Source organism: Astatotilapia calliptera, chromosome 11, assembly GCF_964374335.1.
Source record: "Astatotilapia calliptera chromosome 11, fAstCal68.1, whole genome shotgun sequence".
NCBI lineage: Eukaryota > Metazoa > Chordata > Actinopteri > Cichliformes > Cichlidae > Astatotilapia > Astatotilapia calliptera.
In genome coordinates this window covers 2,517,833-2,540,013 of record NC_137432.1, presented here as the reverse complement: position 1 = coordinate 2,540,013, position 22,181 = coordinate 2,517,833, and the positions used below count along the sequence as shown (strand labels likewise).

At 43.3% G+C, this 22,181-nt stretch overlaps 1 protein-coding gene across 5 annotated transcripts; it reads left to right on the top strand.

Moving 5' to 3' along the window:
* Positions 1-1,083: 1,083 nt before the first annotated feature.
* Positions 1,084-17,503, top strand: cnot10 (CCR4-NOT transcription complex, subunit 10). Of its 5 annotated transcripts, none has more exons than XM_026184472.2 (19): positions 1,084-1,315; positions 2,829-2,920; positions 3,632-3,793; positions 3,874-4,024; positions 6,247-6,383; positions 7,134-7,202; positions 9,491-9,574; positions 9,737-9,854; positions 10,018-10,167; positions 12,611-12,813; positions 13,577-13,698; positions 14,067-14,246; positions 15,491-15,571; positions 15,670-15,783; positions 15,972-16,102; positions 16,183-16,215; positions 16,395-16,522; positions 16,918-16,993; positions 17,178-17,503. In XM_026184472.2, the coding sequence occupies exons 1-19, from the start codon at positions 1,300-1,302 to the stop codon at positions 17,318-17,320; spliced, it is 2,190 nt and encodes a 729-aa protein (XP_026040257.2). In that variant the 5' UTR covers positions 1,084-1,299; the 3' UTR covers positions 17,321-17,503. The 5 variants fall into 5 exon arrangements, with proteins under 5 accessions (XP_026040257.2, XP_026040258.2, XP_026040256.2 ...); XM_026184473.2 differs by having other exon boundaries at positions 6,244-6,383; positions 16,398-16,522; XM_026184471.2 differs by having other exon boundaries at positions 6,244-6,383.
* Positions 17,504-22,181: the final 4,678 nt, after the last annotated feature.

The following is a 22,181-nucleotide window of genomic DNA, read 5'->3' as shown; positions in this document are numbered from 1 at the left end:
CAGAAATTAGAAAACACTGGAGCAGATTTCACCAAATAAAGTGAAAACAAAGCAGGCTCTGTAAGATCCGGCACTGTTGTAACAGGACATAAATGTCAAACGTTACTTTTGGTTAAAAGGAAATCCCAGTCAGCATATGAGAGTCTACTAAACAGCAATTCCATTTCCACCTTTGCAGAAAGTAATAAAGAACAAGTTGAATTATACTTTTTATTGAGGAAAGTACAAAGGGAATGTATCACATTTCCAAAAATCTGATTTATTGATTAATTTACTTAATATATGTTCTTTTTGAATTTGCTATTTTAATCCAAACTTGAGAGAGAGAGAGCCCTGCGGCCACCTGACTAACAAACTAGGCCCGGTGAGTGAATCTTTGAAGTTCAGGAACCTCAATTTTCCTGACAGCAATGGGAGGAAGAGAGGAAGGGGTGATGGTTTTACAAAATCCAAAGGAAAACAGGAGAAATGAGAAGCACAGGAAGAAACAGGAGGGAGGAGACGGTTCTATCTCGACTCACTGGTTTGAATAGCATCTTGTTTATGCTGAAAGAAGACAATTGATCAATAACTTGGGGCGATCGTGGCTCAAGAGTTGGGAGTTCGCCTTGTAATCGGAAGGTTGCCGGTTCGAGCCCCGGCTTGGACAGTCTCGGTCGTTGTGTCCTTGGGCAAGACGCTTCACCCGTTGCCTACTGGTGGCGCCAGTGTCCGGCAGCCTCACCTCTGTCAGTGCGCCCCAGGGTGGCTGTGGCTACAACGTAGCTGCCATCACCTGTGTGTGTGAATGGGTGTGTGAATGGGTGGATGACTGGATATGTAAAGTGCTTTGGGGTCCTTAGGGACTAGAAAAGCGCTATATAAATACAGGCCATTTACCATATGAAACTGGACTTGGTGTATGGTGAACTTTATCAGGCTATATTTTGGTTTTTAAGGCAGACTCATTTGTTTGGGACGATTTGAGTGTTTTTTAACGCTTCAGTTCACACTCCACACCAGAGGGTGGCGGTATTTCACCATTTTGCTGTTTGCCAACCGCCAACAAAGGAAGGAAGAAGAAGATTTTCCTGACACGCGCATATCGACAGGGGGCGGTACTGCCTTATCATGCGACGTTTGAAGCTATCGCCAAACAGCAAAGAAGAAACAGTGCCGTGATAATTGGATAGATTTCTGCTAGGCTAACCTCTGTGTTTGAAAAGTTTCCACATTTATTCGTTATACTGGTGTTGTTTTAGTTTATCGCAGTAACCCGGTCTGGTCTACTTTTAATTTTCTCTTAAGAAGCCCTCAGAAATGGCAGAAAATACAGGTGAGTGTGAAGATTACCCAAGTAGCTTGCTGTGGTTGACAAGAGCTAGCTTTAACCCATTAAGCAGACCCATTTGTCTCTCATGAAAAGCCGCCCATGTATTTCACTGGGATTTACTCATGTCTTGGTCTTTCAGTCTTTATTTATTGGTGTGTTCTGGATCCTCGGGATCCCAATGACTTCTCTCGGTTAACTTAGACGGTTTGTGTGCTGCAGCAGGCGCTTTTCCCTCTCTGCCTTCGTTTGGGCTAAACTAAGATGAATCAACGGAATTTTAGTCCTCGCTCGTTTACAACGTGAGCTTTATGGTACATTTAATCCAGCCAATAGTAAAACCTCGGTAATAAAACCGTAAGTCCTCGAGCCCTTTCAAAAACAGTCAGCCGCTAACAGCTAGCAGCTAATGCAGCACCAGATTAGAACGAGTAGCCCTTTATTATCGATGTACACGTACGACGTTGTCCACGCCAACTGTGTAGGTATAAAATAGAAATAGTAAGACAGCAGGAATATATACAAAACAAGAGAACGGCGCACATTGGAGAACAGGTTGTAAAGGACTTGGTCTGAGTGTGTGAGTGATGAGCGTTACTCAGACCGTGGGTGGGATCGTGCCCGATACCAGTGTTGTGCCAAAAGATTATGTCTGCAAAAAACTGATTGTTCGTATTTAAACTGTTATAAATAACTTGTTGGTCTGTAATATGTGAAACATGTCAGATGTTTCCCTCACGAATGATATCAAGTCAGTTAGAAACAACATTCCTGTAACAAAGTACAAGCCACAATCAGTTTTTAGCAGTGACTTTTTATATTTAAAAAAATCTCGTTAAGATTGAAACTGTCTTTAGTAAGAGTAATCTGGCCAAGCGGGAATTGCAACAAATATTACAACAGTTCTGTGAACATATTTTAAGTGGAGGAAAAGGACTGGATAGGTTATAATGCAAGTACAACACACAGAGTTTAAAGATACTTGAAAAACAGGTAATATTTAAATTTTATATATAAGCCCTTTGTAAACCCCGTTCACTGAGGCGATCACTATTTGGCACAACACCGGTCCGAAAGGCTCCAGGGACGAAGCTGTTTTTAAGCCAAGGGCAGCGGGTCAAACAGGTGGGGGGCGAGGTGCAAGGGCTGACCTGTGACAGGAGGAGCAGGTGATAACCCTAACCCTGGCCTTGTTTGGTGAATGCTCTGAACAGGTTGGTTTTATATGGATAAATCATACAATCAAAGAGGCACTATTTATGTAAGCTGGCTTGTTTGTACATTGTTATGCATATTACACTCAGTGGCACTTTATTAGGTACACCCCCTTAATGGAAGTTCAGCAAATATTTTCTTCACATCATCTGTGTGAGTCCATTTTGCTTAATTTTGACTTTTGCTGCAAAAACGTTTCTAAAAAAATTCTCACAAATGTTTATCATGTAACCAACAAATAAAATATATACTATTTATGGGTGTTTCAGCTTATACTTAATATTATTATTTATTTTTAAATCAGAGCAAAATGAGGCAAAGCATGACGGCTCACCGTCCCCGGGGATGACAGACCAGGAGAAGGAGATGGCAGCCAGCGCATACGAAGCATTTACGGTAAATAATCAAACATTTCAACTTAACCCACAGTGTCTTCTGACAATGAATGTGTATATAAAAAAATACTGCAAGTGCTTCTAATTTCTTCTTTAGAGAAGTGAGAGAGATGTGAATATGAACACATTCAGTACTTGGAGCAAAGCAACTGTCACTTTTATGTTGTTTTGCTGTGTTTGTAGAAGTGGTCTATATGAGCGTTTAGCTGAGATCTAGAGGTTTCTGTGGACACACGCTGGGACTTATGTTACAGCCGATTCAACAGGATCTGCCCCGTTTTGCCCCCCAGTACCGAGGGTGCTGGGCTCAAGAGGTTAACTGGATAGAGTGGAGGCAGTGTCAGAGTATATTATGTTAACTGTTGCACAGCATGAGGGGTATTTTAGATAGTCTTTTTGAGTGCATCATCTATGACGAGTGAGTCACACTAACCAGAGTAAAATGAGCAAACTGCTCGCTGCACAACAGTATCTCTACCTGAAATGGTCTCAGCCCCTAAAATGTGACACCGTCCACATTTATGAGGCAATTCCAGTCTCAGCCAAGTTTTTAGAGGGCCGTGGAAATCCTGAATAAAATGAAAGTACTCGTAAACTCCTGCTCATCAGTTCACGCTGTATACTCAGGTTTGACCAGCTGCTCTTTTTCTTGTTATTTGTCGTATTTGTGAGAAGAAATCCAAACATTGTGAAACGTTGTTTTTTCTTCTAGGCTGGGAGATGTGACGAGGCGCTCAGACACCTTGAAGCCCTGCAGGAGCTCACTAAAGAGGACTACAAGATTGCAATGAATAAAGCTGTTGTTGAGTTTTACAAAAGCGGTCAGACGACCACAGGGCTGCTGAAGCAGACCCTGATGTCAATGAAGAACCAGGTAATTAAACCGAGTTCTTTTCATAGGTTTAATCCTTGTTTGCAGTAAACTCAGAGCCTGGCTTACTTTCTGTGTTTCAGGTTCACACGTCAGCAGAAGATGTTGATGGTTTGGATGATGTTGAAAATAGTTTCCTGTACTACAATCAAGCTATCATCCACTATTACATGCGGCAGTTCTCTGATGCGATCTGCATCGGAGAAAAGCTCTACCAGTTTCTGGAACCGTTTGGTATGTCGTGCTAACTTCCATGCATTTAATTGGCAGGGTTGTTGCAAAGCATCAGCTCCAGGATGTGATGTTGTCAGCTGCCGTTTTTCTTCTTTGTAAGGCCGGCTCAGTTGTGCGCTCTTTCTGAAATATCTTACTGACTGTGAATGGAGAGCCAGTCCCCTCTTATGTATGTTTAAAGTGTTAAGTTCAAGTGCAGCATGCAACGGTTTTTAGAATGACTTTTATTATTGTCTGTATTGTGTATTACACTGATGGTGACGATACTTTGAATATATGAAATGACAAAAACAATCAGGCAGTACAGGGTAGGGTTTGTGAGACCTTACCTGTAGTTGTATCAGCAGCAGCAGTAATGATGTCACAGTTTTGCTCACACAACAATGAAACAAGTTGGGCTCTTTCCCCGTTTCATCCTGTCAAACAACTGCTTCACTATAGAGACTGTGGTTGAATCAACAATAAGGCTTTAAGCATCAGAGTAAAGATGACCTTAAGAAGTAATGACTTAATGATTTTCTTCACTAATAAAGTTTAAATCATTAGAGAAAAATGACTCGCAGACGTCTCATAGAGATTAGTAGTTTAGTAGTACTGATATGTATATAGACTCTCTGATTGATCTGAGTTAACTTCAGTAATCAAAACCATCAACATGTCTGTGAGATCCCATTACTTCAAGACTGCTCAGAGAAGTCATTAGCTCAGAGAATGCTTTATCTGAAGAGTTTTAGTCAGGCTTCAGAATTCAACAAAGTACAGAAACTGTGTTAGTGAAGGTTAAAATGATCAAATCTAAACAACTTTTAACAGATGTGTCTGTGAAGGTTCTCAGTCATCCAGCTCATTGTAGTCCCAGAACTGAAGAAGCTTCTCAGATGAGAGGTGAAACCTTTTCAGTGCAGACACTTTTCTTTCCAAGCTCCTTAGACAACGTTTAACAGACAGCCGACTGTTGTTATTTATTGTTATCTTAAAAAAGAAAGTAAATAATTGACAGTGGACTCATCTCTGTTTGCCCAGCCAGACCTCAGTGCAGTGTTTCGTACTGTTGACCTGATTTTCTTATTTTATTACCGTGATTAGAGCATACTATTGGAATTAAAAGTAAATGGTAAATGGCCTGTATTTATATAGCGCTTTACTCGTCCCTAAGGACCCCAAAGCACTTTACACATCCAGTCACACACACATTCACACACTGGTGATGGCAGCTACATTGTAGCCACAGCCACCCTGGGGCGCACTGACAGAGGCGAGGCTGCCGGACACTGGCGCCACCGGGCCCTCTGACCACCACCAGTAGGCAACGGGTGAAGTGTCTCGCCCAAGGACACAACGACCGAGACTGTCCGAGCCGAGGCTCGAACCGGCAACCTTCCGACTACAAGGCGAACTGCCACGATCGCCCAACACTGCAGTGCTGCAGAGTCCTCTTAACACACAGGTTAATTATGGAGTTCCACAGGTTTCAGTCTAAGGGCCAGGTCTGTTTACATTATACATCCTGCCCTCAGGCAGCACCACTGCTATGCAGATGATTCCCCGCTCCATCATCAGTGAAGCCAGATGACACACGATAACCTCAGTTTTTATCTAAATTTAAAAGCAGGAAATTTGAGGTGTGTGTGTGTGATCTTATCTGGCTTCATGGAATAATAATAATAATAAAGCAGTGAAAATGTATACTATGTCTATAAATGTTATACATGGAAGCATGTGTAATGTTAATAACTGGTCCTATCATGGAACCCTGTGGGTTTACATGGAAAAATTGGAGTGCATCAGGCAGCTGAATCAGCAGTAAATATTTCATACCTACTGATCTCTAATATTAAGGACAACTGTAACGCTGCACTGATAGCAGGACAAGAGATGAGTCCAGTGTCAGAGGCCGTATAAATGCTACTGGTAACCTTCCCAGTACTTGTTCTGTACTTTGGTGACGTGTGAAACCTGATTGAAACAATCAAACCGCTCTTCTGCAGATGACTAGTTGCTGTTTTAGAACTATTGGAGTCGATGATGTTCAAAGACCTTGAAAAGCCTGGAGACCCAACTCAAGACCACGTTAAAAACAAAGTCTGGCCCCTCGGGACCAAAGTACGAAGGAGTTTGGCTCAGGACTTTTGCACAGTTTTGTACTGCTAATAATAATAATGGTTGTTGTTTTTGTACTTGTAGTAGTTGTTGTTGATGTCTTATGTTATTTCCCCTAGAAGAAAAGTTTGCACAGTCTGTGTGCTTCCTGTTGGTGGATCTCTACCTGCTCACCTTCCAGCCAGAGAAGGCCCTCCACCTGCTGACTGTGCTGGACAAACTCTCTGTGCAAGGAAGCAACAAGAACGGCAAAGGAGAGGTAGACACAAATACAGTCTGTGTGATAAAAACAGGAATGTGCACAACAAAAGCAAACCCATTAGTGTGCACATTCAAGATCGTCTCCTCGAGCAGCACTGCAGACACCTGCTGCTGCTTATAGAATACTCCCTGATAATCTGTTCTGTGCAAACTCACAGACTTTCATATCAGCGTCTGTTGTAGCCAGAGATTTCACTCCTGAAATCTGAAATGAAATCTCTGGCTGTGCCCACAAATCTTTTTCCAGCATCCATGGTGTTATGCATCAAGAATGTGTCTCACAGCTCAGACTGTCCATCAGCAGTTTTTCATGTGAAAGGGTCTGAACTGTTGGACGCACAATGCAGTGAAAAAAGTCACTTTTTGAGCTACAGTTATCGCTCACCACCTTCCATATTTATTTAAGGCATCTAAAAACATATCAGCGCTGAAAACTTTGCAGCTGCAGCTTAAAAGGTAACTTTGAAGAGTCACAGTTGTGAGATTTCTTACTACAGTGAGCTGAATTCAGTTTGCAGTGGTCACAGTGTTTGAAGAAGAACAGTGTACTCTCTTACAGAAAATGTTTCTATCAAAGCAAATGAATCTTTCAACCACAAACAGAACTAACATCAAAGAGTCGATGAATAGCTGAGCTTTAAATGATTAAACTGCAAGGACCTTAGTCATGAAGCTGTTTCTTAGGTCACCGACTTCACAAGTTTAAGTCTGTGAAATGAAGCTGACTAAGTTCTGTGCTTTATTTCAGAAAGATGGAGGAAACCAGAAGGCCGAGTTAGCAGCTATGATTGAAGCAGCCAAATCAAAAATTCACCAGGTGAGAGCTGGGTTCACCCATGTTTCACTCTTTAACTGCTTCAGCCTTCGTCTGCATGCTCTAACTCAGGGGCTGTAATATTTGTAATGCATGCTTTTAGAGCAGGGTCGGCAACCTTTCTGATGATGAGTGCATCTAACATTTCCTCAGAGGTCAGTGTGCCGTATGACTGCATTAGCAATAAATGTAATAACGCTCTATATGAACAGTTACTCACTATATAGAACAACGTTATAGGATTATATTTGTTCACAGATGTTTGCAGCTGTCAGCGAATAGTTATCAGCTATTTAGAAACAAAACACTTTTAATCCATAACAGCAAATGAACTGAACAACAGAAAATACAAATGCTGTTTATGGTCTCCTCACAACAATGATAAGAAAAATAAACTGGGCCAATATGGCATGTTTGTTAATACAGAGACACACATGTTACTGTGATCTCTGGTCTCCCACTCAGAGACACAGGTCTCCCAGTGTCCAGCATTCAGACCTGAGGACTCATGTGAGAGAAAACCTGCTCACACAGACGTGTGGAGCCAAATACTGTCAGTAAGGCCTCTGCAATGTTCTGAAGACAGTTAAACCTGTCAGGTAGTGACGTCCAGCAGGTGAACATGCAGCTCCATGAACACACACAGCTGTGGAGTCCAGCTGCTTCGTAGTTCTGCAAACTTTGACCCCACAGAGTCGAGCTGTTCAGTTCAATCAGCTGCATTTCGATGTGTCGAGCCAGTTAATGCGAGACGAATCCAGCTGCTCATTAAAGCTTCTGGTTTGATCAGAAAAGAAAACATTGGTCCAAACAGCTGAAAGTCCTGAAAACACATCGTGAATTCTGTCTCGAGTCTACAGATGTATCCGTGTATCTCCGCGGTGCTGATGCTGCGCTGAGCCGACAGCTGCTGAAGCTTTTGAAGTGTCAGAACGTGAAAATTTCAACATCGCTTGAAAAAACTACCAGCTAACAACGTCCCTGTCACCGCTAGGCTAAGTGATTTTTAGCCAATTACAAGTTGAATCTGGTAGTTGGGGTCGTTAGCTAAGATACCGTCATTAAGAATGTGTCTATGGGACACATTAGTTGTGTTGCAATTTGCGATGTGCACCGCTGGCCCAGCCATTTATTTTTTTAATGCACCTCTCAGATTAACTCACTGCGTGTCGTGCCCAGGGCTGGACTGGGACAAAACATCAGCCTGGACATTTTGACTAGAGACCGGCCCCCCAGGTATAAAAGCCATAAAGCCTTTGAATGAAAACAAACGCTGTGGTGACAGTGATGCACAGTCTTGTTGGTATATGTGTGATTTCTATACATTTTACATCAGATAAAAACTTTGGTTGTAAGATTCAGATAATTATTTATTAAAAGCAAAACATTTTAAATGAGAATAAGAAAGTATGTCTTTGTGCCCCCCTCTCCCTGTTAATGCCCTACCTGCCCCCCTGGCAACACTTTGCTAGACCCGCCCCTGCACAGTTACCAGCTGTCAGCTGCTTAGAAAAGGATGCTGGTGTTATTTGTCTCTCAGAAACAGTTCATAACTTCAACTCATTCATGTCACCTGAAGGGTAAACCTGTTCTGGCTCCAGCAAACATCAGCTGATACTAGAAATTAATATTAAATAAATTCTAACAACAGCTGATCAAGCTTAAACGTGCTGCTGTTGTTTAGCGCGACATCCGCTGGTTTCCTCTTTCTGGTGCAAAGTGGGCGATAAATAAACAAGAGAGACGATCAGCTGATCATTGATCAGTTTAATTATTGAAGTAGCGACAGGAGAGAGAGGGTGAGAGGAGAAGAGGCAGCTGTGCAGCAAAGACACAGAATAAATCCAGCTTTGTGTTCCTTTTCCCCTCAATACGAAACGTGTAATATTTTCTCTGAATGAGGGACCATTCCATTTTTCAAGGAGCCGTTGGCAACTCTACTAACCTTATGAATAAAATCAAGTTCACTATCAGTAACATAGCACCCACCCAGCTGTATTTAAACTCCGTCATGCTTGCTAGTAGCAGTACGAGTTATTGCAACTGATTGTAAAAAGTCAGCAGAACAAAAATAAACTCCACCTAAACTTGGTTTATATCTGACCCAGAGAGACTGCAGGTCATAACTTCTTACCTGAAGTTCAGTTCACCTGACACTCGGACCGGCGGCTGCCTCGGGGCTCTCCTCCTGCCTCCCCTTCCCTCATCCACCTGCTGGCCTCTGTGGGAGCTGTGGCACGCGTGCCCAGGGTTGCCGACCCCTGTTCTAACTGATGTTGTCCTTTCTGCAGTACAAAGTGAGAGCGTACATTCAGATGAAGTCCTCCAAGGCCTGTAAAAGGGAGATCAAGTCAGTGATGAACACAGCAGGGAATGTAAGTCTGCTTGTTAGTTCTAATGTAAAGGGGAGAGGATGCAGTATGCCTTATGCGATTGGCATATGATGCAATTTAAAATTTGTCTCAAATATTTCTTTGGGCGCTGCAGTTCATTGGAAATTGACTTTGCTTCCACGCTCTCTTGTTCTCTGTCATCAGTCTGCACCCTCACTGTTCCTCAAGAGTAATTTTGAGTATTTGAGAGGAAACTACCGGAAAGCAGTGAAGTTGCTGAACAGCTCCAATATTGCAGAACATGCTGGGCCCATCAAGACAGGTAACGGCTGCTCGCAGGATCATTTGGCTTCCTGTTATAATCCTGCTGTTTACTTTGTCGTCCTCAGGTTTTGTTGCCTAATTGCATTTCCAGATGTTGACGTCATTACTGGGGTAACTGGCTTTCATGATTTGCTAATTGCATGCGTGTTGTTTTCATTTAGGTGAATGTGTTCGATGTATGTTCTGGAACAACCTGGGCTGCATTCATTTTGCAATGGGGAAACACAATCTCGGCATTTTCTATTTCAAGAAGGCTCTGCAAGAGAATGACCACACCTGTGCACAGCTGGGAGATGGTAGCAATGGCCAGTGTAAGTGAAGGCAGTTCATGTATCTGTTCTCTTCCACTTATCAGGATCCCAGAGGGCCTGGAGCCTATCACAGCTACCAACAGGGCACGAGGCAGGCTGGACAATAATGAGTTGACCTAACCCCAAGAAATGCGAAGCCTGAGTACCGCGAGAGTAACCACGCAAACAGAACATGCAAACTGAAGCCCGAAGGTGGAGTCAAACTCCTTACCAACAGTGCTAACCACTCCACCAGTATGCTGCCCCAGTTTACTTATATTCTATGCAATTTTATTTATATAACACAAATTCAGAACCACAGGTGCCTCAAGGCACTTTATAATGTATAGAAGCAGCAAAAACCATAGCAATCAAACGACTTCCTCTGAGTGAGCACAAAAGCTCCCTGTTAGCAGGGACAGACCTCCGGCAGCTATCTGCCATTACCAGCTGGGGCTGATGGCAGAAACTTGGGTAACCAAGTGAAAGATATACACATTACTGTTTCCCACAGTTGTGTCCATACTCAAAATAAAAAGTATTTAGGTTTGAAGAGAATTTGAAGATTTTCCCATTTATAAACAAAGCTTTGGATACCAGTAAAACCAAACCGAAGCTAGCATAACAGGAGCAGCTACCGAGTGTTAGTAGTTTGTGTTTAGTATTACTATGACTATCCTGTTAGTGCTGTTTCTATCCTTTCACGTATACATCAGTTCCTCTGCTGTAAAACCTTCAGATATGTGCACATAGTTGGTATTATGGAGCCAGTGAGACAGTTGTGAAAGCCAGCATTAAGCCTGTGATTATATTAGGTTTTATATTTTAGGAAGGGTGGGGAAACAAGTTTCACTGCTACGTACTGTCAGCAAAAAGATGAAGCTGAATCTGGCCAACCTCGTTTGTTGTTGGTTATTTTTATTTATTTATTTTTTGGCTTTTGTTTTAACTTTTGTGAACTGTGTGTTAAATAACAGATTTCGTCTGTAATACTTAAAAGCCCGAGACTGTCACGTTTCACCTGGTAGGAAAAACGATAACAAAGAGCACAGCAAACCTCGTCTACCAGCTATTATGGAAAAAACTGGTTCAGACTTTGATGGTAAAAGATCTGAGAAAGCCAATGAAGCTTGCAAAGAAAGCGACTGGACTGCCTTACTTTTTTTTTTTTTCTGTTCTCTACTTTTATGAACCTCTGCAAATGGCAACATCACCAGAATCCTGTCCTGGGACATTGTAGACACCCTGATTGTCATTTACACGCATTAATGACCACGTTAACTTCAAGCAGAAAATACATTTGATCGTTTCTTCTTTCCACTTTTCTTTGTGTCTTCTTCTTCTGACATAATCCATGTAGCAGAATCAAATAAGACAAACAAATTATTATACCCTGAAAATGAGTTGGCCAACTACATACAGTCTGTCGCACTAAACTGAGGGTTTCACAGAACCAGAAACTATTACTCTACCAAATCTGTCCACCCAGTTTTTCCAGAAAAACTTACATTTGCCCAACTCTAGTCTGCCAGTGAAGGTCACCATTCCCATCATAAACATTATGCATCACTTCAGTCCAAACTTGCTGCTTACGGGCCTCTGTCTTCAGCCAATCCCTAGTAATGGATTTTTTACTAGTGACTAACATGATCCTAAACATATCAACTTTGTACGTGTTTGTTCCCATGTAAAGGAAGTTGAATGTAAAAACAATACTTTTAAAACCTTTCTATGCAATTCTTCAACTCCTGCCAGTACGGAACAATTTAGAGACATTCCTGGAAGACGTGATAACGATTGGCTCAAACTCAAACCTGAATCGATAACCTCCCTGCAGCCGCTTTTTCTCATTTATGTGTGCTTCACTGCTCGCTTTCAAATTTTCCAGTGCTATGTACAACTTTAAATGTTTTGGGGGGGCTTTTTCAGCTTTATTTGATAGATTCAGTAAAGAAACGACAGGAAAGTGGGGGCAGAGAGAGAAGTGGGGAAGACATACGGGCCACAATAATTAAAGGACCGTTATTTCTAGATTTTAATTCGGAGAAGTCTGGCGGCAAATTTACTCCCAAGTATGTCAGTTTGAATCTGTGCATTTCCACCCTGAGCCTTGTGAGTGGTTGATATAGTTATCATTTTTTCAGTGTCTGTCACCCTGCTGATCTTTGTTGTTACGCCTCAGCTGTAAAGGCTGATGGGTTATTGCCTTCGCCCAGGGAGTTGGGTGGGGGGCGTGGACACGCATGTTCATGAGTGCAATGACTCAAGAACAAGATGATGTAGGATTTAAAATTCACAGAAGTAATTTGTTTTTATCCCCTTTTGGTTGTTCTTGTCTTGTGTTGGACTTGTTCAGCTTTGACACAATAGAAATGTTTTATATTGGTATGTATTTTGTGTTTTTACACACAGGTGTAAGTTATGTGTTCCTCAGTAACAAAAAGTCCTTTTCTTTTGTTTTCAGCTAAAAAATTCACAGGTATCCCGATGTGCGCTTTACTAGCCAACAAGCGCTACGAGCTGTTGTATAACTGCGGTATTCAGCTACTGCATATTGGCAGACCTCTGGCAGCATTTGAATGTCTGATGGAGGCGGTGCAGGTTTACCACTTCAACCCTCGGCTGTGGCTGCGGCTTGCCGAGTGCTGCATCTCTGCTAACAAAGGGGTATGTTTGTAAGATGTGGATGTTTTTGAGCATTTCGATGGTGACCTTTCCTTTTTACCTGTTTATTCTTTGTCATTTTTACCCCTCAGCCGTAAAAGGCTAACGGGATGTTGTTGTCACCCTGCTAGGCCGGCAGTAATGGCACCCAAGTTTGTGAATGCAAAAAGTCTTGGACAAGCTTAAATCTCTGACCTTGACTTCAAGGTCAAAGGTCAAGTGTTCTCAAAATCTTGTGAATGTGATAACCCAAGAAGAACAGTTGAAATTCATGCCATAGGTGCACCCATTGAAAACCTTGGAGTTCATATCTTGAGAACAAAGTGACGTCAAATTTTCAAATTGATACCGTACGTGTATCTAGTAGGAAGCCAGGAAGCCAAGGGTACCACTGGCTACAGTATGGTTTAATAATACTTCCTGGTTACTGGTCCGCAGCAAAGCCCCCCCACACACCAACCCAATCAATGTTATCATCAAGTATGCTGATGACACCGTGGTTGGGTCCATCTCTGATGGAGATCAGATCAAACTGCTCTCACATGTGCACATATTTTCTCCTTTATTATTTTTGATGCCTATCTGGTGGCTCAAGGATACATAAGGCCGTCCTCCTGTAATGGTTTTCCTTTCTAACTTATTCTACCATGGACAAAATATTTCAGCCACACTACTTTAGTCAAATGTTTGTTTGTTTTTTGCATCTTTGAATGGATTTATGGGGGTAAAATCTAAAATTATATCATCTTTATTTTCCAATTTCAAGGGTTCAGAGCAGGAAAGCAAAGGTTTGCCTTGTAAAAAAGGTATCGTTCAGTCTGTTGTTGGCCAGGGCTACCATCGCAAGATCATCCTGGCGTCCCAGTCCATGCAGAACACCACGTACAGGTCAGTGCTCACTACCCATAAATCCACACGGAGCCAATAAATTACACACATGACTCCTCGATAACAGAGTTCTGCCAGTTTGGTTTAAACTATCGGGGTCCACAGTATGAAACAGGAAGTGGTTAGCAAAAGCTGTTTTTTGTTTTGTTTTAAAGCATCTCAGCCTACATACAATGATTACAGAGTAACATACGTTACATCAGTTGCTACATCACTGACATGCTGGTTATTGTGTTTCCACTATCATGTCATGAAGTTATCATATTTAACAGGTTGTCCATGTGTACATTTTAACATCCAATTGATATTTAATCTTACTGTAGTTTAATGTGAGGTAGACTGACCTCATAGTGTTTGTCTTTGTATAGTGAGGGCCAATCAGCAGCTATTCCAGTGGCCAGTATGGAGTTTGCAGCTATCTGCCTGAGGAATGCGCTGCTGCTGCTGCCTGAACACCAGCAGCAAGAACTCAAGACAGAGAACAGCTCCAAGAACTCGAGTCAGTCAGGAAGCACCGAGAGTGGCAGCGAGAACAGCGACGCCTGCAGGTCAGACACGTCTGTCCACCCCACCCACCTGTTACAGAAAGACAGTGATGCCTTCTTAACTCGCTGGTTCCAAACTATATTTCTGTTTTTCCATAAAGTGTTCCTGTTTGTTCTGTATTCCCAACACATCTCTCCAGTGATTATGTTCAAAAACTACAAAGTCACACAATCTGTGTGTAAATTTGTATTTACTGCTGAATTTAAAATGCACACTCTCTGCTGCATACTGAGGAGGACTACAACTTAGAGTCCTTAATATCCGTCATAATGTCAAGAAATATACACTCATTAAGTCTGGTACTTTCGTGCATTATATAACTATGATGGAAAAACAAAGAATAGATCTTATTAATATCGTACATAATCTTTAAAATGCATTTTCTGGATTTCTTTTTTGCTATGCATAAAGTCATGTAGCATCCGATATTAAGGATCATCAGGTTAGATTCCCAATGCTACCCAGTGCAAAATGATGTATAGAGATGGGAGATGTTTACATAAACTGAGGCTCTAAAACTACTACATTATGGTTCATATCTCTCTGGCAACAAGGTCACAGAAAAAATTACATATTCTCCAAAGATCCACTCAGGCTGTGCTTGCAGCTTCAATGAAATGATGCCACAAAGACGAGCCGCAGCTAACAGCACACTGTGGATGCCTGGTTACACCCAGACTGGCCTAACAGCAACAACATCCTTACAGTGACGCCTTCAGCTATTGGAACATTACCTTCCTCTGCATGACAAGTTGGATCCACTCAGTCATCATAGAGTCATGAACACAAACTGCAAACACAGCTCGTCATTCTGAACGTCGAAATGGGGTCAAAATATCAGCTGCTGGTCAAGAAGCGTGCACACCAGACAGGGCGGCCTGACCACTGCCTGGGTTGACTGCAAGAAAGCCTGTAACTCAGTGCCACACTCGTGCACACGGTGTGTCCAGCCATCTCACCACAAAGAGCAGACACAGCTGTAGATCCAGGAGTGAAGCTAAACACCGGGAGTCAGTGAAACTGACCAGTTGATCCAACCCACCAGGAAGAGATCTGGAAGTCACTCCATTACAGGGAAGAGGATCTGGACTGAAGGGTGGAGTTGCAAGGAGACCTTCATCTCAGAATGTTTTCTGATGCAGGACTGAGAAACGGTGATGGCTGAATTGTGGTGGCCTGTGATTCGGTCACATTAAACTGTCAGAGCTGATATGTGCTCTGATGGAGGGTCTGTGTTTCTTTGCAGTGGAAAAGGTCAGGATGCTGATAAATTTTTGTCCGCTGCTCCATCTTCTCCTCTTAGAAAACAGGAGGTAGAAAACCTCAGGTAATGATGCTTTCCGTATTCTCTGCTCATTTACACGTCCTGACGGTTCATGTCATTAGGACCAAAATGCCACTCGTTGATTCTCGCTGTGTGAGTAGGTGCTCCATCCTGGCCTGCAGCAGTTATGTAGCGTTGGCGCTGGGAGACAACCTGATAGCCCTAAACCACGCCGAGAAGCTGCTCCATCAAACTAAGCTGTCCGGATCGCTCAAGTAAGTGGTTACAGGTGGGGAGAAGCTTACAGGATCCTTGTGAAGTGATTTTAAAAATCAGAAAGTCTGTAAAAAGGATGTAAAGTCTGAGAAAGAAGGACACAGAAAAGAGTCCTGTCATTGTACGATCAGGGTCTTCATGTACTTGAGTGAGTTAACTGTTCTCTGTTTGGACCTTTTCTGTTCAGGTTCCTCGGTCACCTCTATGCTGCCGAAGCCCTCATCTCATTGGACAGGATTTCCGACGCTATCGCTCACCTTAATCCAGAGAACGTCAGTGATGTGTCAGTGGGCATGTTGATGAACGAACAAGACCAGGGTGCGTGGGCTGAAATCATTCCTCGCCTAAACTTTTGCTGCAGTCTTGTTTTCACTGAATAATTTCCTCTCTGTCAGCAGGGTCCGACAAAGGAGATGAGCCTGTTGAGTCCTGTGAGTTTGTTTTTAAGCAACGTGTTTGCTTTTGATTCCAAAATCTTATATACAGCATAACATTGCAGCAGGAAAATAACGTGTGTGTGTGTGTGTGTGTGTGTGTGTGTGTGTGTGTGTGTGTGTGTGTGTGCGTGTGTGTGTGTGTGTGTGTGTGTGCGTGTGTGTGCGTGTTGCAGCAGGGAAGCAGACTCCACTGTGTTATCCCAGCAGTGTGACATCAGCTCGAGCTATGATGCTCTTTAACCTGGGCAGTGCCTATTGTTTAAGGAGTGAGTACGACAAGGCCCGCAAGTGCCTGACTCAGGTAACCATGGCAACTTTATGCAACTCATGTCCAGGACTGGCCAATCAAAATCTAGTTACTCTGGCATTAGACATGTTACTTCATTGTTGCAGTGGTTCGAAGAAATGTTTTTATGGGGAGAAAAGAGAAACTAATAAACGTTGAAGAATCTGGGACGATCACATTTCAGTGACGATGTTGATCAAACTGGTTGCTGATTGTTTTTGCTGCATTTTATGCTCGACAAATGTATTAAAGCCTTTTTAAAATTCATTTTGGAAACTGTTACTGTTCAAAAGCATCTGATTCACCCCGTTTCTTTAAATCTGTAATTATGTGTGTAACCCATCAGGAAGCTTAAAGCAGTGAGCGTCCCGACAGTTCAGTAATAATTTAATTTGTGCTGTCACCATCAGGCTGCGTCGATGATGAACAGCAAGGAGATCCCGCCTGAAGCCATCCTGCTGGGAGTGTACCTGGAGCTGCAGAATGGTCAGTGAGCTGCTGCGTCACCAGTTACACCTGTTGTAACGTGTTTTTCGCCTGACGCCCTGTTTTGGTTGGGTTGGTTTGTCACACTCGTATTCCACATATCAAAGCAGTGGAAACAGGCTGAGCTGTTGTGTTTGTGAGGGCATTTTAAACCTGATCCTTGAATGTTATGTTTGGTCCTCAGGAAACACTCAGCTGGCTCTGCAGATCATCAAACGCAACCAGCTGCTGCCTACCACGCAACAGAGAGTCTCCCCGGACTTCCGTAAGAAACCCATCCAGCCGCTCCAGTTGCCCTCATCTTTTACTCAGATCCAGAGGAAATGAGCCACCTCACCCATTCCAGACCACACATCCTGGCCGAACCTTGATATTTATGAAGCTGTATGAACTGAGGGGACTTTTGACACCATCTGCGTTGGTGTCAAATGGCCGAGAGAGCGGCCTCTTTTATTTTCACTGTATGAGGAATTTGTGTGTGAAGAATGAAAATAAATTTTATTTACTGAATCACATGTGGCTCGGTTTATGTTTGCCTGGGAGGATGTGGAAGAGGACAGCGAGGTGTGTGTGTGTGTGTGTGTGTGTGTGTGTGTGAAACATTTGGATTGTAAATGACTGCGGAGGTGTAGTTGGTCTTAAATGGTTAGCCTGTCCATCTGTAGTCTTTGGGTTGTAGTCCGGAGATCTGGTGGAAGTGCGTCCAAAGTCTCGGGCAGAACGTCTAAAGGCTCCGAGTCTGAGTGAGGCGAGCAGGTGGAGAAGATCAGATCAATATCTATCTATGAAGCCAGATAACACACACCAATGAGTTAAACTGCAGGAATGTCTTAAAGACATAAAGACCTGGATGGCCGCTAACTTTCTGCTTCTTAATTCAGATCAAACTGAGGTTATTGTACTCGGCCCTGAAAAGCTTAGAAATATGGTATCTAAGCAGATTCTTACTCTGGATGGCATTACCTCGGCCTCCAGTAACACTGTGAGGAACCTTGGAGTCATTTTTGACCAGGACATGTCCTTCAATGCACATATTAAACAAATATGTAAGACTGCGTTCTTCCATTTGTGCAACATCTCTAAAGTTAGAAATATCCTGTCTCAGAGTGATGCTGAAAAACTAGTTCATGCATTTATTACTTCCAGGCTGGACGACTGTAATTCATTATTATCAGGATGTCCAAAAAACTCCCTGAAAAGCCTTCAGCTGATCCAAAATGCTGCAGCAAGAGTCCTGACAGGGACTAGAAAGAGAGAGCATATTTCTCCTGTTTTGGCTTCCTGTTAAATCCAGAATTCAAAATCCTGCTCCTCACATACAAGGTTGTAACTGCTCCTGAAGGTTTTTCATGTTCGAAGTAGAATAAAGGGCCAACTGATGTTCAGCCAGTATTTTAATCTTCTTTTCACCAGCAAACACCGTGAAAAACTATGGTGAAATGATCAATAAAAACACGGATATTACATCAGCAGAACAAAAATTACAACTCAAATAAAAGATACACACAAAGTAAATGCACCAACATACCGTGTGCACCTTTCTACTGAACATTCATGAGCAATTGTAGTCCATATCTTCTATATTTCCACCCTTTACACAGGCCAGCATTCTCTTTCTGGCTCGAGCCTTCAGTTTCTGGTGACATGTGCACTTAATTGAGCATCACCCCAAAGCATGCGCACCACAAAGTGCCACACTCAGGCCCACCAGTAGGTGGCGACAACACAACATGAATCCAGATTAAACACCAAATTTTGAACATTGCAATCACATAATAATTACATTTCAATGCGACAGCTACAAAGGTCTTAAATAATCAGGCCCCATCTTATCTTAATGACCTTGTAGTACCATATCACCCTATTAGAGCACTTCGCTCTCGCTCTGCAGGCCTACTTGTTGTTCCTAGAGTATTTAAAAGTAGAATGGGAGGCAGAGCCTTCAGTTTTCAGGCCCCTCTTCTGTGGAACCAGCTTCCAGTTTGGATTCAGGAGACAGACACTATCTCTACTTTCAAGATTAGGCTTCAAACTTTCCTTTTTGCTAAAGCATATAGTTAGGGCTGGACCAGGTGACCCTGAATCCTCCCTTAGTTATGCTGCAATAGACGTAGGCTGCTGACATGCTGAACAATCAAATGTTGAGTATCTGTTGATCTCAAAACTGGATTATAGATGGCAGACAGTTGGTGTCATAAGCCCCGCCCTCTGTTCAAAGATGGTCATTCACAGTGGACACAGATGCTTCTTTCACTCCTCTTTCCAATCATCTGTCCTCTCTGTCCAAAATGTGAACATCGGCATCCTTGAAAGAGTGACCTTTGACCTTCAGATGCCGATGAACAGCCGAGTCTTGGAGGTGACTCTTCTGTTGTGCTATGCACTTGTGAAGTGGCTGTTTGGTCCAATGTAGAGTCCGAGCCACACTGTACAGCACATTGTTAAGTTTGTCTTTGAGATGAACCAGTTTGTGTGGCGGTCCTAGCCTGTTCGGCGCCCTGGGCGAAGACTCCCTCTGCATGAATGAATGATGGGCTTGGATTCACAACATTATGAATGAAATGTGCTCTATTTGGAAGCAGCCGGCCCCTCCCCTTTCCACGGGTTGTGTGTGAGACATTAAATCATCAAAATATAAATTATAAATTGTTATTGATCCTTTGCCCCGAGTCCTAAAGTGCATATTTATTTTCTTACTCTTCTTATATTTGTTGTTTGTTTGCTTGCACTGCTGTAACTGGAGCCTCGTCGTCTCGTCTCTCTATATGCTGGACTGTATGTAGCAATAAAGTTTACTTTGACTTCAGCAGCGAGCATGCGCACTGAGGGCTCTCGCGCTCACTTTTCGCGTATAGAATTTCGAAGAAAACCCAACAACATGGGTGCAAATTATAAGTCTGCATCATGATGTCTGCTGTTTTCGTGTTTGTTGTTTTGTTTTTATTTTGCGATGTTGGTTATTAGACGCTGCTCCCTCCAGCCCCGCCCCGCCCTCTCCCCCACCCACTTGAAACGTAAAGGCAAATAGGCGGAGCGGTTAGTGCTACGTTTGTGCAGATTTGTGCAGGTAAAATTAGCGTTTGTGCTGCTACGGTTTCCGAGATATTAAACTTTATTTTATAGGTCATTCAAAGGTCACCATCCCCCCAGACTGCTCCAAAACGGGCCAAAATGGTCTACTTTTTTAGTGCTACGTTTGTGCTGGTTTGTGCAGGTAAAATTAGCGTTTGTGCTGGTTCTGTTTTAAAGATATTAATGAAAATGTAAAGGTCAACCAGCCCCCCCACATTACCCAAATCCAACAAAAGTGGTATCAAACGTTTGTGCTACGTTTGTGCTGGTTTGTGCTGCAGAAATGTTTGTTTGTGCTGCTAACATTTTAAAATGTTTAATAAAATAACGTCTTGATGCGTGCTTAATCATCCAGGTAAGTAAATCCCAAAAGGTTGATTCTGTTCATCTGGACATTTTCAGTTGGAGAAATGTTTCGTCACTCATCCAGGTGACTTCTTCAGTCTCAGCTGACTGCAGGTTTCTCCAACCTTATAAACAGTACATTTGCATAGTGAAGGAAACTAGCACCACTGAATGAACAATGTGCCGGGGGGTTAATTCCATGATTGTTAGTATGCAAATTCTTATGACCATTGATCAATGACAACTAATCAAAGCCTATTGATCAATGGCCATGAGTACCATTCACAGAAAGTGGGGAATGGCTACAATCACAGCATTGTAGGATGGCGAAAGATCAACCTTTTGGGATTTACTTACCTGGATGATTAAGCACGCATCAAGACGTTATTTTATTAAACATTTTAAAATGTTAGCAGCACAAACGAAAATCTTTGCAGCACAAACCAGCACATACGCACATACGCTGTTATCGCAATAACAGTGTATGTCCCCCCCTCGGCCAACGCGGATGCAGCCTGTGACACTCTCCACTCAGTGGTCAGCAGACTGCAAACACAATCTCCGAGAGCCCTTCTCATAATATCAGGGGACTTCAATCATGCCTCTTTGGACTCCACACTGCCCACCTTCACCCAGTATGTGACCTGCTCAACCAGAGACAATAAAACACTGGACTTACTGTATGCCAATGCTGAAGAGGCATACAGTTCATCACCTCTCCCTCCACTGGGCAAATCTGACCACAACCTGGTGCACCTTGTCCCTGTGTATGAGCCCTTAGTGCGCAGGGAGCCACCAGCCACCCGCACAGTGCAGAGATGGTCAGAGGAGAGCGAGGAGGCTCTTAAGGACTGTTTTGAGTCGACTGTGTGGGAGGTGATCTGTGACGACCATGGAGAGGACATCGACAGCCTTACTACATGCATTACTGACTATATTAATTTCTGTGTGGATAACACCGTACCTACCAGGACTGTACGGTGTTTCTCCAACAACAAACCTTGGATTACCCCAGAAATTAAAGCTGTCCTCAAGCAGAAGAGGAGGGCCTTCAAATCCAGAGACAAAGAGGAGTTGAAAAGGGTGCAGAGAGAGTTGAGGGGACTGATAAGGAATGGGAAGGACAGCTACAGGCAGAAGATGGAGAACCAGCTTCAACAAAACAACGTTGGTGAAGTCTGGAGAGGCCTCAGAACCATCTCAGGCCACAAACAGCAGAACTCTCTGCCTGGGAGGGATGTGAGGTGGGCAAATGAACTGAATCATTTCTTCAACAGATTTGATTCAACCATGAGACAGTCTGCAACATCGGCTGCAGACTCACCCACCCCCACTGCTGCTGTTCCACCTCAGACACTTCACACCTCCTCTATTCACCCTGCTCACTCCCCCCCACCCCCAACAACAGCATCCAATACACACTCAACACAAGGCTCCAGCCTGTCTCTCTCAACCACCCAGGTTAGGAGGGAACTGAGGAGGATTAATGGCAAGAAGGCAGCGGGCCCAGATGGCATCAGCTCGAGGGTCATCAGGTCCTGCGCGGACCAACTGTGTGGGGTGATGGAGCACCTCTTCAACCTGAGCCTGAGGTTGGGAAGAGTCCCACAGCTCTGGAAAACCTCCTGTGTTGTACCAGTGCCAAAGACTTCACGCCCCAAGGACCTCAACAGCTACAGGCCGGTGGCTCTGACATCCCACCTGATGAAGACCCTGGAGCGGTTGGTCCTGGCTCAGCTTCGGCGCCTAACAAGCTCATCACTGGACCCAC

Bases quoted from the DNA above. Each gene is read 5' to 3' on its own strand.
- cnot10 (XM_026184471.2), top strand. The intron at 9,575-9,736 runs GTAAGTCTGCTT...CTCTGTCATCAG, and splicing joins TGATGAACACAGCAGGGAAT to TCTGCACCCTCACTGTTCCT. The intron at 10,168-12,610 runs GTAAGTGAAGGC...TTTTGTTTTCAG, and splicing joins AGATGGTAGCAATGGCCAGT to CTAAAAAATTCACAGGTATC.